General features: G+C 28.5%; 1 protein-coding gene and 2 long non-coding RNA genes across 4 annotated transcripts; 2 read left to right on the forward strand and 1 right to left on the reverse strand.

The window, feature by feature from the left end:
• Positions 1-96: 96 nt before the first annotated feature.
• Positions 97-484, forward strand: LOC123260836. Its single transcript, XR_006508546.1, has 2 exons — positions 97-206; positions 293-484. It is a non-coding gene; the product is annotated as an uncharacterized LOC123260836 (long non-coding RNA).
• A 1,528-nt stretch (positions 485-2,012) lies between these two features.
• LOC123260775 (probable serine/threonine-protein kinase DDB_G0282963) lies at positions 2,013-10,500 on the reverse strand. 2 transcript variants are annotated; one of them, XM_044722107.1, is made up of 6 exons: positions 10,371-10,500; positions 9,522-9,659; positions 7,984-8,064; positions 7,658-7,849; positions 7,481-7,541; positions 2,013-2,925 (listed from the first exon to the last, which is right to left on the reverse strand). In XM_044722107.1, the coding sequence occupies exons 1-6, from the start codon at positions 10,422-10,424 to the stop codon at positions 2,147-2,149; spliced, it is 1,305 nt and encodes a 434-aa protein (XP_044578042.1). In that variant the 5' UTR covers positions 10,425-10,500; the 3' UTR covers positions 2,013-2,146. The 2 variants fall into 2 exon arrangements, with proteins under 2 accessions (XP_044578042.1, XP_044578041.1); XM_044722106.1 differs by lacking the exon at positions 2,013-2,925 and adding an exon at positions 4,414-5,314.
• A 117-nt stretch (positions 10,501-10,617) lies between these two features.
• Positions 10,618-12,650, forward strand: LOC123260826. Its single transcript, XR_006508532.1, has 5 exons — positions 10,618-10,708; positions 10,779-11,211; positions 11,312-11,464; positions 12,242-12,470; positions 12,543-12,650. It is a non-coding gene; the product is annotated as an uncharacterized LOC123260826 (long non-coding RNA).
• The last annotated feature ends 236 nt before the right edge of the window (positions 12,651-12,886 follow it).

Raw genomic sequence — 12,886 nt, forward strand, 5'->3', positions numbered from 1 at the left:
AATTGTTTTAAAAAAATTTTTCAATAAAACAAATTATAAAAATTTTTGAGATGTCGGCTAACTTAATTTTCATTATTAACTATGAATAAAAAATAATCTTTAATGAAATTTTATTTACTATTTTCTAGAAGTTATTTATTGTCGGAAAATATTGCTAGCGATTACAGATTATTTAAAAATAAATGTGTTTTTTTGTTCTGTCTCTGGTAAGTATAAAATTTATAAAATTATAAATTGTTTATATTAATTTAAAAATATTAAATAGTTGTTAATTTATTATTTAATTTTTTAGGCGAGATCGTGATAAAACATACGCGGAATTTATCGAAATTGTTTTAAATACCTCGGAGTTCTTAGAATCTAAGTATCGTCTTACTTACATCATTAAATAATACTTATTATAAATAATATTAAAGATACGAACACGCGCGAGTGTATTATCTGTTAAAAATAAAAGTTATTGTAGGTAAGTATAAAAAAAAAAAAAACTAATAATCGATGTGTCATTAATACTTTGGTTATCATTAGATTTACCAACGCAATCATAATTGTCTTTTGTGTAATAATAATAATTAATATAAGTGTTTTAAGTATGTACATTTAATCGAATGCACTTTTGCTTTTGATTTATGCTATTAAATAAAACTAGTTAAAATAAAGCTCAGAAAATCAGTCGATAAATTAATTACGTTGTTAATAACTACTTTGTTTTTATAATTGAGTAATGTTAATATCAATAATTTCAATTGTTTGCGATATTGAAAACAGCAGATCTCACAGTTTGTTCTTTAATTAATAATCACATATTTTTTTTATTTAATATTTAAAGATTTATAGCGATAAAAAATTTTAAAAAAGTTTGTAATTCAAAGAATTAATTTTTTAACAATAAAATTCAAGATTGTTGATTACAAAAATTTTATTTTGTCAAAAAAAAGTTTTTAATTCTTTCAAATATGCTTATTTTTAATTTAGCATATTAAAAAAATTTTTTTAAATCTAAAATACCAAGTTAGAAATTTCTACACCAAATTTATCAAATAATTATATCACATAATATCAATATAAAAAATCCTCCTGTATTAAAATATAACTAATCTTTAATAGCTTAAAATCAATACTAAAAAACTTGTCAATCTGCTATTTTTATAATCACTAGCGCCAAGATTTTTGCCGCAAAGTCAAAATAATAATTCATAATTAATTATTCAAATTTTTTATATTATGGCAAAAATATTGGTCATATAAAAAATTTGTTCAAACAAAAGTTCAAAATTTAAATTTATAAAAAAAATATCGATGTTCTTTTCTTACACCGAAAAAACAAGATGACACTGGATATCATCCCAGATTATACTCAGTGATATCTGTGGCGAAAAAGAATTTCAGATAGTAGTTAGAAAAATTCAGATTATACTGTGTGATATCTGAATTATAATCAGTGTAATCCAGATTATACTGCGTGATATCTGGATTATACTCAGTGTAATCTGGATTATACTAGCTACTATCAGAATTTTTTTTTCACTCAGTATAATCTGGGATGATATCCAGTGTCATCTTGTTCTTCCCGTGTAGGATCAATAATTTCACCATAATTTCAAAAATAAGATTCATAATTATCATAAAATTTGAACCTTTTATTATGAATCTTAATTTTGGAGAAAGCGAAAATATTTGTTTTTATAAAAAATAATAAGAAACATTTTTTTTTTAATTAAATTTTGAACAAGTTCAATAAATTTTTTAATACGCTGGGAAAAAAAAAATTTTTTGTCCAGAAAAAAATTTCTTGGCTCAAGAATCGTTTAAAATAAATTTTGGTTTTTTGTCAAAAGAATATCAATATTTATCATGATAATAAAATATTGACATTAATTTTGATAGATTAACAAACGAATAAGTTCACTTGCAAAAAATAATTCGATCAATTCTTGAGACAAGAAAATATATTTTTTTAAATTATCAAGAATATATATTCTTGTGACAAGAAAATTTTCTCAATAGTACTTTTTTTTTCTCAGTGTAGGATCAATATTTTCTTCTTAATATTAAAAATTTAAAGGATTTATTTTAAAATTACGGCAAAAATGAAGTCCCTAATAATCACTAACCCACATATAATTCCTAAAAACTAAAATCTAATTCAAATAACAGTATCTTGATAAGCAGGAGGTCCACTTAAGACAAATTGCCGCTGACTTTGTCTGACAATATCAGTCCTATTTGGTACTTGAGGGGTAGCTCTGATCCCATGATAATTGCTGTAACTGGAGCGCGCACTAGCAGGTCTATTACTGTAAAGATCGTCATGATCATCAGCATTGTTGAGACTCTGAATACTAGTCTGCTGGAAAGTGGGGTTGCTTTGACCTTGCCACTGCATGTTGCTGCAGCTGGGCTCAGGCTGCCAGGAATCTGCGAGTTGTCTGGTGGAGCTCGCGGCATTGCTGTCCCAGCAAGTCTGGGCAGAGACCGCGGAACTCGAAGCCAGGTTGGTGATGTTAGAGTAATTGGGATCTGGAGCCCAGAGAGTTGGCGAAGAAACAGCCATGTTCACCGCCTCAGGCTGCCACTGTCGTTCGCGGTCCCAGGAGGTGGCGATCCTGTCGTAGTTGAGCGTTCCCTGGGACAGGGAGTTTACGTTCTGGTTCGTCAGCGGACTCGGCATCGTATTGGCGTACAAACTCTCCTGCTGCTCCATGATTCGGTTCACCGGGTTCTTTCTTCTCGTCGTCGACTGTCGGACTGAGCTACGCCGATTGCTGGACCTCCGAGTTCCGTCCCGGGAAATAACTGACCGTCGCTTGACTCGTCTTGGTGTCATCGGCTTCGGAGACACTTCATCCTGAGGCGGTGGTTCTGGTTGTGAGTACTCTATACTGTACAACGGGCGAGTCTGCTTTTTCCTTTTGTTAATTCGTGCTACAAAAAAATTATTTTTTAATGTTTTGCTTTTTTTTTTTAGATTACGCTACTTAATGCTTTAACAAGTCAGCCCACGGAAACCAGTTAGAAGATAATGATAAAAATACAGAAGGGTTTAGAAATAACAAAAGCCAAGCGAATTTACTGTTTGCAATTGGATTGTTTATTTTTTTTTAATTTCTTCCTAGTATAAAAGATATATTTTTATAATCTTAACTTATAATTATTTTATTACTATTATTAATATTATTTATTAATTAAAATATAAAAGATTTAGACTCTAAGTAAATGCAGTATGAAAATAATCTTATAAAATACATTCCAAAAAATATATCTCTGATTTGTGATGTCATTCAGAAATTCAAACAATACTATTGCAACAAGTTTGTTCTTTTTTTATTTATTTATCTTATGTCAAGAAGAAAAAAACTGCTGAAAAATTTTATGATTTTTTTTGTAATTTAATTTTAATTATTTTTGATCTTTTTATCAGTCTGAAATTTCTTTTATTAATTTAAATATAAAAGAAATTTTTTGTTTTAAAAAATTATTAATAAAATATTGAAAATAAAAATTCAATTTAAAAAATTTCAGCAATTTTTTCCTGTTTTTATAAAAATTCAATTTAAAAAACTAGCAAGTCAGTATTATGAAGTAAAAAGTCATTCAGCACCATCCAGTTTAACATATCACAGTACATACAGTAAGTCTATTAGTCATAAGAGAAAAATAAAAAAAAAAAAAACACCAACCACACTTGCTGTCAAGCAACGCTAGGAAATAATTAATTAATAATAATAAAATCATAAACCATTTCTAACTACAAACAATTATAAATAATACTTGATACAATAAAATGACAAAAGAAGCGGTGACTACTACCAAATTCTTTGGCTAACTAAATAAATAATTCCGCTAACATGAGCAATGGGGTGGCGCAAAAAAACCGACTATTTTTTTTTGAGTCTCGAGTGAAAAAATGTTGGTTTTTGGTGTTTTAAGAGCCTTCTCCAAAGAACAGCTTTTTTTTTTAAGAAAAAAATTTTTTTTCTCGTTGTGTCATAATTTTATAAACCAAAAAAAAAGGTTTTCCTGAAAATTTCAGTTCAAAATGTGAATTTTAAAAGATCACTCATAATTTTTTTTAAATTTATTAGTGACTATTTAATTGGATTAGCATTTTTTGACTCTGAAATTAAAACAAATTTATGAGCGACCTTTCAAAATTTAAATTTTGAATTGAAACTTTCAGGAACTTTTTTTTTTTGTCTATAAAATTATGACGTAACGAGAAAAAAAATTAAAAAAGAAAAAAATTTCGAATTTTGAAATTTAAAAAAATTTTGAGTGACCTCTTAAAACATCAAAAACTGACTTTTTTTCACTCGAGACTAAAAAAAAAATAGTCAGTTTTTTTTGCGCCACCCTAATGAGCAAGGTAAGACTCTAATAAATAAATCGGTTACATTTAATTCAGCGATTAAAAAAAAAAATGATATTTAATTTTTTTTTTGACAAAATAAATATTTATATAAATATAAGTGTATATATTATTACAAATAATATTTTCACAACTTGCTAGCGTACAAAGACAAAGGTCTGCTGTCTCTGGCTCTGTTATTATTATCATTATTATTATTAATATTAGAATTATTATCAGATGGCAAAGTATTTTGGCCCATTGCGAGGCGCGGATCCGAGTAAAAAGATCTTAAGGGTTGTTCGCGGACGTAGTCGGTGAAAATTCTGGGCCTAAATGAGTTCCTATTTGTATTGTTATTAAAATGACTACTACTGTGATGATGATTATTATTATTATTATGAGGAGCTTGTGAAGAAGCGCGAGCCCTCCTGAGAACAGGGGAAACGACGGGGCTGTAGGCAGGCTTGTAAGGCCGGTTGTTTTTTTCGAATCTGAGTTTAACCGAGCTTTCGAGAGAGTCGTAGTCGCCGGCGGGTGGTGAGATAGGTCGGTGCAAGTGGTCGAGTGGATTTGAGTAGTCGTTGTAGCAGTCGAGGTTGTCGGCGATCCGCGTGGAGGCACTGCTGCTCTTGGTACTGCGAGCCGTATCTCCCTGGCCCATCATCATCATCATCGTCATCATCGAGGGCTTAACGACACCGACGCGCTGCTGAGATGACTTATAGTCGGTATTATGACTTACTAGACTGGGTGGTTTGTCCACCCCGTACTTGGGAAGCGTCGTGTCACGGTATACCGAGGATGAATTGTTAGAGCCGGTTGTGCCTCGTGGGTAGCTTTGGTAGTTTGGATTTGACTGAGAGTAAGTAGTGCTTGCTGGTGGCAAAGCCGAGTAGCTAACGTACATCGGGTGCAACGGAGTATGACCCGCCAAACCAAAATCACCACCTCCCACAAAGTCAACTGAAAATTTTAGTCAACGTACCAGGGTATTAGATATCAGTTTGCTTTGATTTTTTTACACTTTACTTTTTACACGCGACTTTTTTTTTTGTTCATCTTATGTTTTTTTTTTTTCTTTTTGTTTATGGTATTGGCTTTTGTCAATCTACTTCATGCTACGCATAATGCAATTTTTTTTTTCAAATTTACTTGTTATTTTTAAATTACACGAGAAATATTTTTTTTTAAATTACAGAATATTTTATTGGTCATTTGTTTGGCACGACTCATGATCCGAAGCATCAGAGAGTGCTTTACGATGGAAAAAATTTTTTTTTCCTCCATTTCGCAACTATTTAATTAATTACACGATTGGTAATCCAATATGGAAAAAAGTAAACTGTAATATTCACTCGGATTCCGGTTAATTTTTATAGTTTCAAACAGTAAAGCGGACATCGGGGTGGCAAAAATATAAATATTACAGAACTTAATCTAATGTAGAAAGTATAAAAGCCACAATTTATAATTTAATGTCCAAAATAAGTGATTAGTAGCTGTCACTGTAGTAAATAACGACTTTTTCATCTTAAAAAATTACAGTTTCAAACAGTAAAAATTGCCAGTTCAATATATAATCCATATTATGAGGAGAAGGGGAACTCAGATGAAAGAGAAGGGGTTCTTACTCTGGGAGAATTTAACATTTGAAACAGTAAAAATTATACTTTTAAAATATACATTTTACCAGTCTAAGCAAGTCAATAAATTATAGTTTGATTTTTAGCGTTGCGTTTAAAATTTACCATTTTACCTTGTAAATATTGACGTTGCTTGTATTAGAAATTTACTAACTTTATTTTATACTTTTTACATATCATAAGATCATTTTTTAGGTATAAAATGATAAATACCTAAGTCTGAATTCTTAATTATTATACTTCAACATTTTAGACATTTACATAGCGACTATTACTGTTTGAAATAGTATTTTCTTCCATGTAAAGAGTAAATTGTAACCTTTAAATGGTAAATATTATAAAGTGAATAGTAAAATCACGATTTTACTGTTTGAAATGGTAATTTTTAGCAGTTGATCATTACTTATTATAAATCGACTGTTATTTATTACAGTTCACTTTTTTCCGTGAAGTAAGTCTAATTAATTTGCGCATCATTCGATAGATAATTTAATGAAAATTAATTCTGTTATCGATAAAAATTAATTTAAGATAATTGAATTAGGAAAAAATATCAAAATTGTTAAAAGAAAATTCCTATCAACACAATTTTCCGTTTGAAACACGATAACTTGCGTAAAAATTCACAAATAATCAGTTTGTTTTTTATCAACTTGGTATTTATTTTATTTAATGTTGTTCAATTGTTATTAATGAAAAAATACACTTAGTGTGCATGATCAGTTTAAAACACCGCATATTTTAAAATGAAAAAATAAATAAAAGAAATTGTATTTTGAAGTAATAAAAAAAAAAAAAAAATAGAAAACCAATAAAAAATAGTAAATTGCAAAAGTAATATTTAAATAAAAAAAAATATATTTTTTCAGAATATTATTTTTTTTTTATTTATCGAACGAATGAGTATTATGAGTCGTGCACTTTTGGATTTGCCAAACTTTTTTTATTTTATAAATTTTATTAAAGAAAAATTAAAAATTTTATAAAAAATGGTAATTAAATTTTTGTAATAATTTTCTGTAATTTTAAAAAAAGAATTTTTTTTCGTGTAATAAATAAGAGATATAAAGATAAAATAGTTAAGGATTTAATAGCCATTACCATCATGCCACATCTAAAGTAGATGTTTAAATGAAATATTCGTAGAAACTTACCAGAAAGGAGGATCAAATCCACCAATAAAATCGACTGAAGGATTTTAAGATACATGATAGTGGCATGTAGGAATGGTAGTTACCAATTTTGCGTGTGAGAAAAAAAAAGTGATAAGCAGTGAAATTAGATACCAATTTAAAGTATTAATACATAACTAATTTAATAAGTAATAATTAATAAATAATTGTGGCTATAACTGCCCAATGACTATCACCTTAAATGAAAAATGAAATTAGCGGGAAGATTTGGACTAATATATGAATTATTTAAGTGGCATTGATCCAATACTAGAGATATGATAATAATTCTGGCAGAGAATTCGAATACTTACAACTGTCATCCTCTTCGAGGAACGCGCGGCTCAGACAGATTCCACCGACGATGGCCATAAACTAAAATAGATGTTTGTTGTTTTATTATTATAGCGATGACAACACTCGTGTTATACATAATAAGTAATTTAATATATTATGAGATCATTAATTTTAACGAGAAGATTGGGACTTACGGCCAGCAAACACTGTGTTGACGCGTGCAAGACTTCGATAGTCTCATATTTTAATAGGCAGTCGGTGACGTTTTTAGGCCGCGCTGGTCGAAGTAATTCCGGCTCGATGATGTCGTAGATCGGTTTGCAGCCTGGGCCGTTGACCTGCCACCAGGAGAAACTCCCCGTTCCCAGGTTCAAATAGTCGTCGCGCTGTTTTTAAAAAACCAGTTTTTAGAATTAATTGTTATTTTTAGTCTACGCATATGTTAGGACACCTGTCTTATTTAATTAGTCATGATAATGCTACCTGATAAATGATAAATATTATTGTTAATCATAGTTACCTTATCTAGTGATCCGGCTTCTAGGTAAAAGCATATGCAAAATATATTCCATCCTAACCATAGTATGTCCCATATACAGTACTGAAATTATTTTTAATTATTATTTTAGTGTTTTTATTTAAAATTATTTGTTTTAAATAAATTATTTAAATATTTTTCAAGATACTTAAAAAAAAATTATTATAAAAATTATTTGGCTGTAATAATTTTTATTTAAATATTATTTTCTATTATTTATTAGTACCAGTTGTACAGTTTTATGTTAACAAAATTCTTTTACATTTTTCTCTTAAATCTAATAAATTTTTAAAAGAAAACATTTTAACATGTAAATATATGGGTGATTCTCTGTAAGGATGTTTTTTGCTGTCCCAGGCATTTTTTTATTAGAAAAATTGTTATTTTGTTACTAAAAAAAATTTATTATGAAAGTAAAAAAACATTTCTATTTGGAGCATTGAAAATTAAAATAAAATAAATTTTGGTTTTTTTGCTATAAATTCGTGAACCACCGAAATAACAGTCCCCTGGGCTGTCCAATTCCCAAAATTGAAACTTTAAGATTAAATTTTAAGTTATTTATCCATAATATATAATTTGGTCCATAATGTTTATAAACTTAATTAGTTAACTAACAATCTTCGTCAATAAAAAGTACCGAAAATTAAGTTGTTTCATTAAATTCATTAAACTAAAGTTTGTCCCAGGCATTTTAAGAACAGTTCCCTGCCAGAAGTTCAAAGCCAAAAAAAAAAAATCCAGCGTGTTATTTTACCTTTTGTAAGGTTCATAAGGATCTAACTAGCCTTGAGTTAATAACCATAGGGCTGTTAGCGCTTCATCGGCATTTTATTTAGTGTCAAAGCACCGTTTGTGCTGGAAATATGTGTCTGGGCCACTTCAAAACTCAATCCCTGGCAACTATTTTTATTTATAAAATTGGATCCATAAGTCTTAATATTATTCTAATTAATGTAAACATTAATTGAGAACTTGAAAAGTTGAATGCATTGAAATAGTTGCTTGATTTTTCTCAATTTGATAAAAAAACATTCTCCTGGCAAACAGTCCCCTGTCATGTTATATGGCAAAAGATACACAAATATTGAAAAAGCAAAAATTAAATCGGCTGTTTATTTATTATGATTAACCTGATAGTTTTGTAGCCTTTGTTAATTTTTTTTCTAATAAAATCAAAAATAATTTGGTCGGACAATTTTGTACAAATTTAAGATGTCCTTACAGAGAATCACCCATTTATTAAATTTATTATTAAATTATTTATTTAAAATAAAATAAAATAAATAAATAAAAATATGTTTAAAGATACTTAAAAAAAATTATTATAAAAATTATTTGGCTGTAAAAATTTTTATTTAAATATTTAAACATGTAAATAAAAATTTTTTTTATTAATTAATTTTTCATTCACAATGATCAACAATAAAAAAGAAATATTTTGCATATCAAAAAGTATTTAAATAAAAACCTTAAGTATTTTTCTCTGAATTGAAATGTATAAAAAGAAACAAACTTACCGATATTATATATTTAGGCCTGTACTGAAAGGCTCCAAAAAAACCAAGAATAACAAAAATAATGTTAAAAAAGTTGAAGAGTATCGGGGCCCACATAAACCCCAGAAAGTCGAACACCTGGCGTTCTATCGTTGTTAGCTGTAAAAATATAAATAAATACAATCGAGTACAAGAATATAAATTTGACACAGTTATAATAGTCATTTATAAATGTATATATATTCAAATTTATATTATCTAGTCTAACAGTAATAGTAATAAAAATAATAATAGTAATATTAATACTAATAAGAATGTTTCTAGTAATAACCGTAACAATAATACATTTTACAGCTTTCTCAATTTATATCAATTGTACCCTTCTCATACGCCACTCACAGGCGACATTTATTTCGTCTTGACAATTAATTCGATCAGACTAATTAAGCCGTTACGTAATTTATCTCTTGCACAATAAATAAATTAATCAATTTTTACTGAAATAAATTAAAAAAATAAACAAACTCTAAAAAATCTTTGATCTGTCAAGTGTCGAGCTAAAATAAAACGGATGCAAGCAATAAAGACATTTATTAAATATTTAACATACTCTAATACTATAGTTAGCAATTTATGATAAGCTATCATGACTTATTACAATTTTTTTCGACACCTATATTCCGTGAATTTACAAGTATAGTGGCCATGAAATGATATCACTGATACTAAATGACTCAATGAATAAAATAAAAAACAATAATCATAATTATAGTGGTAATACGAGTAAAACCTGTCTTGGTCTAAAATAAAAAATAATAACTATTATTATTATTATATTATCGAGAGTAAAAAATATCTTGTTACACTTACAAGTTGCAGAGTACATATTGTCAGTAAAAAATGTCTTCTACTGCAAATTCCCATGTCATTATTTGGACGGACGTAAGCTTCGGGTAAGGCAAGAATAAATGGCCCACGTGTATGTGACTAATCACTTCACTTGTTGGATATAGTAATGGTAATGATGAGTCGACTCAAATGTTGATTGTATTGTTATAAGTAAAAGTGTGAATCGAATTCCGTAGAGCATCACGGTGCTTCAGCTTCAGTTAGTATAGTAGTAAACAAAGCCACTACTCGGATACGAGAAGACGATAGGTATTATCCAAGCTGGGCATATCACTGTACCGTGTGTACCTGAATATCAAGTAGTTGTTTTATTATTTAATATTTATTTTATTTATTTATTTATTAATTTTTAATTTTTTTTTAACTAAGTGAATGAAAGCAGTGACGCCATTTTAGACAAACGCACTTACTCAAACTCCTGGCTTATTCTACTCTCATGCTCATGAGTAACTGAGAGAAATATCCGTGATATCCGTTCACTGAGCCACATTATACATACACAGGTCACGAGATAGCTATGTAAGATGCATACCAATAAAAATGACGACTGGGTGATGCCTAGCCTGTACTGGGGCTGGGGAGCAAGAGCAAGCTCGCTGCTGTGTGCTGTTATGTACTATGTAATGACTATGTACTAGTGTCTGTTGTGTGTGTAGACAGTAGACGTATAAGCTAAGCGTAGATAGATATGAGGATGACGAGAATTGAGAATACGAAAGCGCCCGAGCCGGCTGCTGGACTTCTATTCGTTTACACTCGTACAGTGAGTAGTGAACTCAGCTTGCTACAATCTACAACACACGTAAATATTTTATTTTAACTACTAATAAATGCTTCTACTACACTGTTACACTGTGCTATTGTTTTTTTGCTTTACCTGTTTGCTGTTATGTTGCCTGTAGACTGTAGGTAGATGTAGACTGACTGGCCCGCCAGTGCTGCCAACTGCGCACTGACACCCACACACGTCCTGGGATAAGGTGCAGGATTTACAAGGAAAGACAAAGAGCAACAAGTGCGGTCAGCTCGCGCATGCGCGGAAATTGACAGCTGAGGTTAGATGCGGGATATTAAATTAACCTATTATACATCTGAATTTTGATGTTTTTTTTAGGGGAATTTTTTTAAGAAATTTTGTGGGAAGAATATGAAAATTTAGTAAAGAAAATTATTTAATTAATTTATTAAAATTAAATTAGCCGACACTCGAAAATTTTTTATTTTTTTTATTAATTAAAAATTAGAACTAAAAAACTATTTTTTAAAAATTCCACGGATAATTTTTTAAATTTTCTACATGTGAAAATTTTTGTTTAAATTATTTTTCAATAAGATAAATTACAAAAATTTTCAAATGGCTAATTTAATTTTCATAATTAATTTTTTTAATTTTTGGGATTGATTTTGTGGAAAATTTAATGAAGAATTTAAAATTTTTTAATAATAATTTTTTTTAATTTGTTAATATTTTAATTTTAAAAGTAATGTAAAAGGTTGAATACAATTTATTGGAATTTTGTTTGAGAAGAATATAAAAAATAAAGAAAGAAGAAATTTAATATTAATAAAAAATTTATGAAAATTAATTAATTTGATAATTTTAAGAATTTTTTTAACGATGAAATTATTAAAAAAAGTAGAAAAAAATTGACATGTAGAAATTTTAAAAAATAAAGAATGCAATTTTTTAAAAATAATTTTTAGTAAAAAATCTATTTTCTGATCTATTGACTGCTAACTGTAATGTCATAAAAATTTATAAACTAATATTTATTTTATTTTATAAAGAAACAAAATTTTGAAAGTTTAAACATATTGTTAAATGTTGACAGTTTCCATGGAAGCAATAGAAGTTCTCTAACGCAAGCAATTAGTCACATCTTTATTCAGCTTGGCGTAATGAATACTCGGATTAAAGTGTCTCTTACTCGAGTCTTGTACACTTAGAAAGTTACATGTCGAGTAGAGTTAAAACTGAGTAAAAAACACTCTTTGAGATGCGACAAGAGTTGTTGAGTGAAAATGGTACTGAGTGGACTATTTACTTGAAAAATTCTCTCGGTAAACTTTTAACGCTACCTTTATCACTATTAATTACAGAATTAAATATTTAACTTTTCATTTTTCTTCCAGATTAAATGTTACACCGACATCCCGGTTGATTACCTCCATCAATTTTTTGACCCGTTCATTAATTTTTCTAAAATAAAGGTAATTATTTCTTCTTTACCTACTAAATTAAATGAAGATATTTTCTATTACTTTTGAATAAATATTTCTTCTAGACTTTATTAAAAACCAAAACTATTAAATTTCCTAAAATCAATTTTAATATAGATTGTAAATAATATATCTTGTCAATAGAATGATAAAGACTCGTGGGAACTTAAATACTTTATTCTACAAAGCACGAATAACTAATTTATTGCTAAAAAATATTCGATGAAATACAGCCGCTAAAAAAATGTAAGTTTCTT

The sequence above is a fragment of the Cotesia glomerata genome, linkage group LG3, assembly GCF_020080835.1.
Source record: "Cotesia glomerata isolate CgM1 linkage group LG3, MPM_Cglom_v2.3, whole genome shotgun sequence".
NCBI classification, from domain to species: domain Eukaryota; kingdom Metazoa; phylum Arthropoda; class Insecta; order Hymenoptera; family Braconidae; genus Cotesia; species Cotesia glomerata.

Coding starts and splice junctions, on each gene's coding strand:
- LOC123260775 (XM_044722106.1), bottom strand. CDS start 10,424: ATGGGAATTTGCAGTAGAAGACATTTTTTACTGACAATATGTACTCTG. Junction 7,542..7,657: donor CAACACAGTGTTTGCTGGCC/GTAAGTCCCAAT, acceptor CATCTATTTTAG/TTTATGGCCATCGTCGGTGG. Junction 5,315..7,480: donor CCTCGAAGAGGATGACAGTT/GTAAGTATTCGA, acceptor TAAAATTTTCAG/TTGACTTTGTGGGAGGTGGT.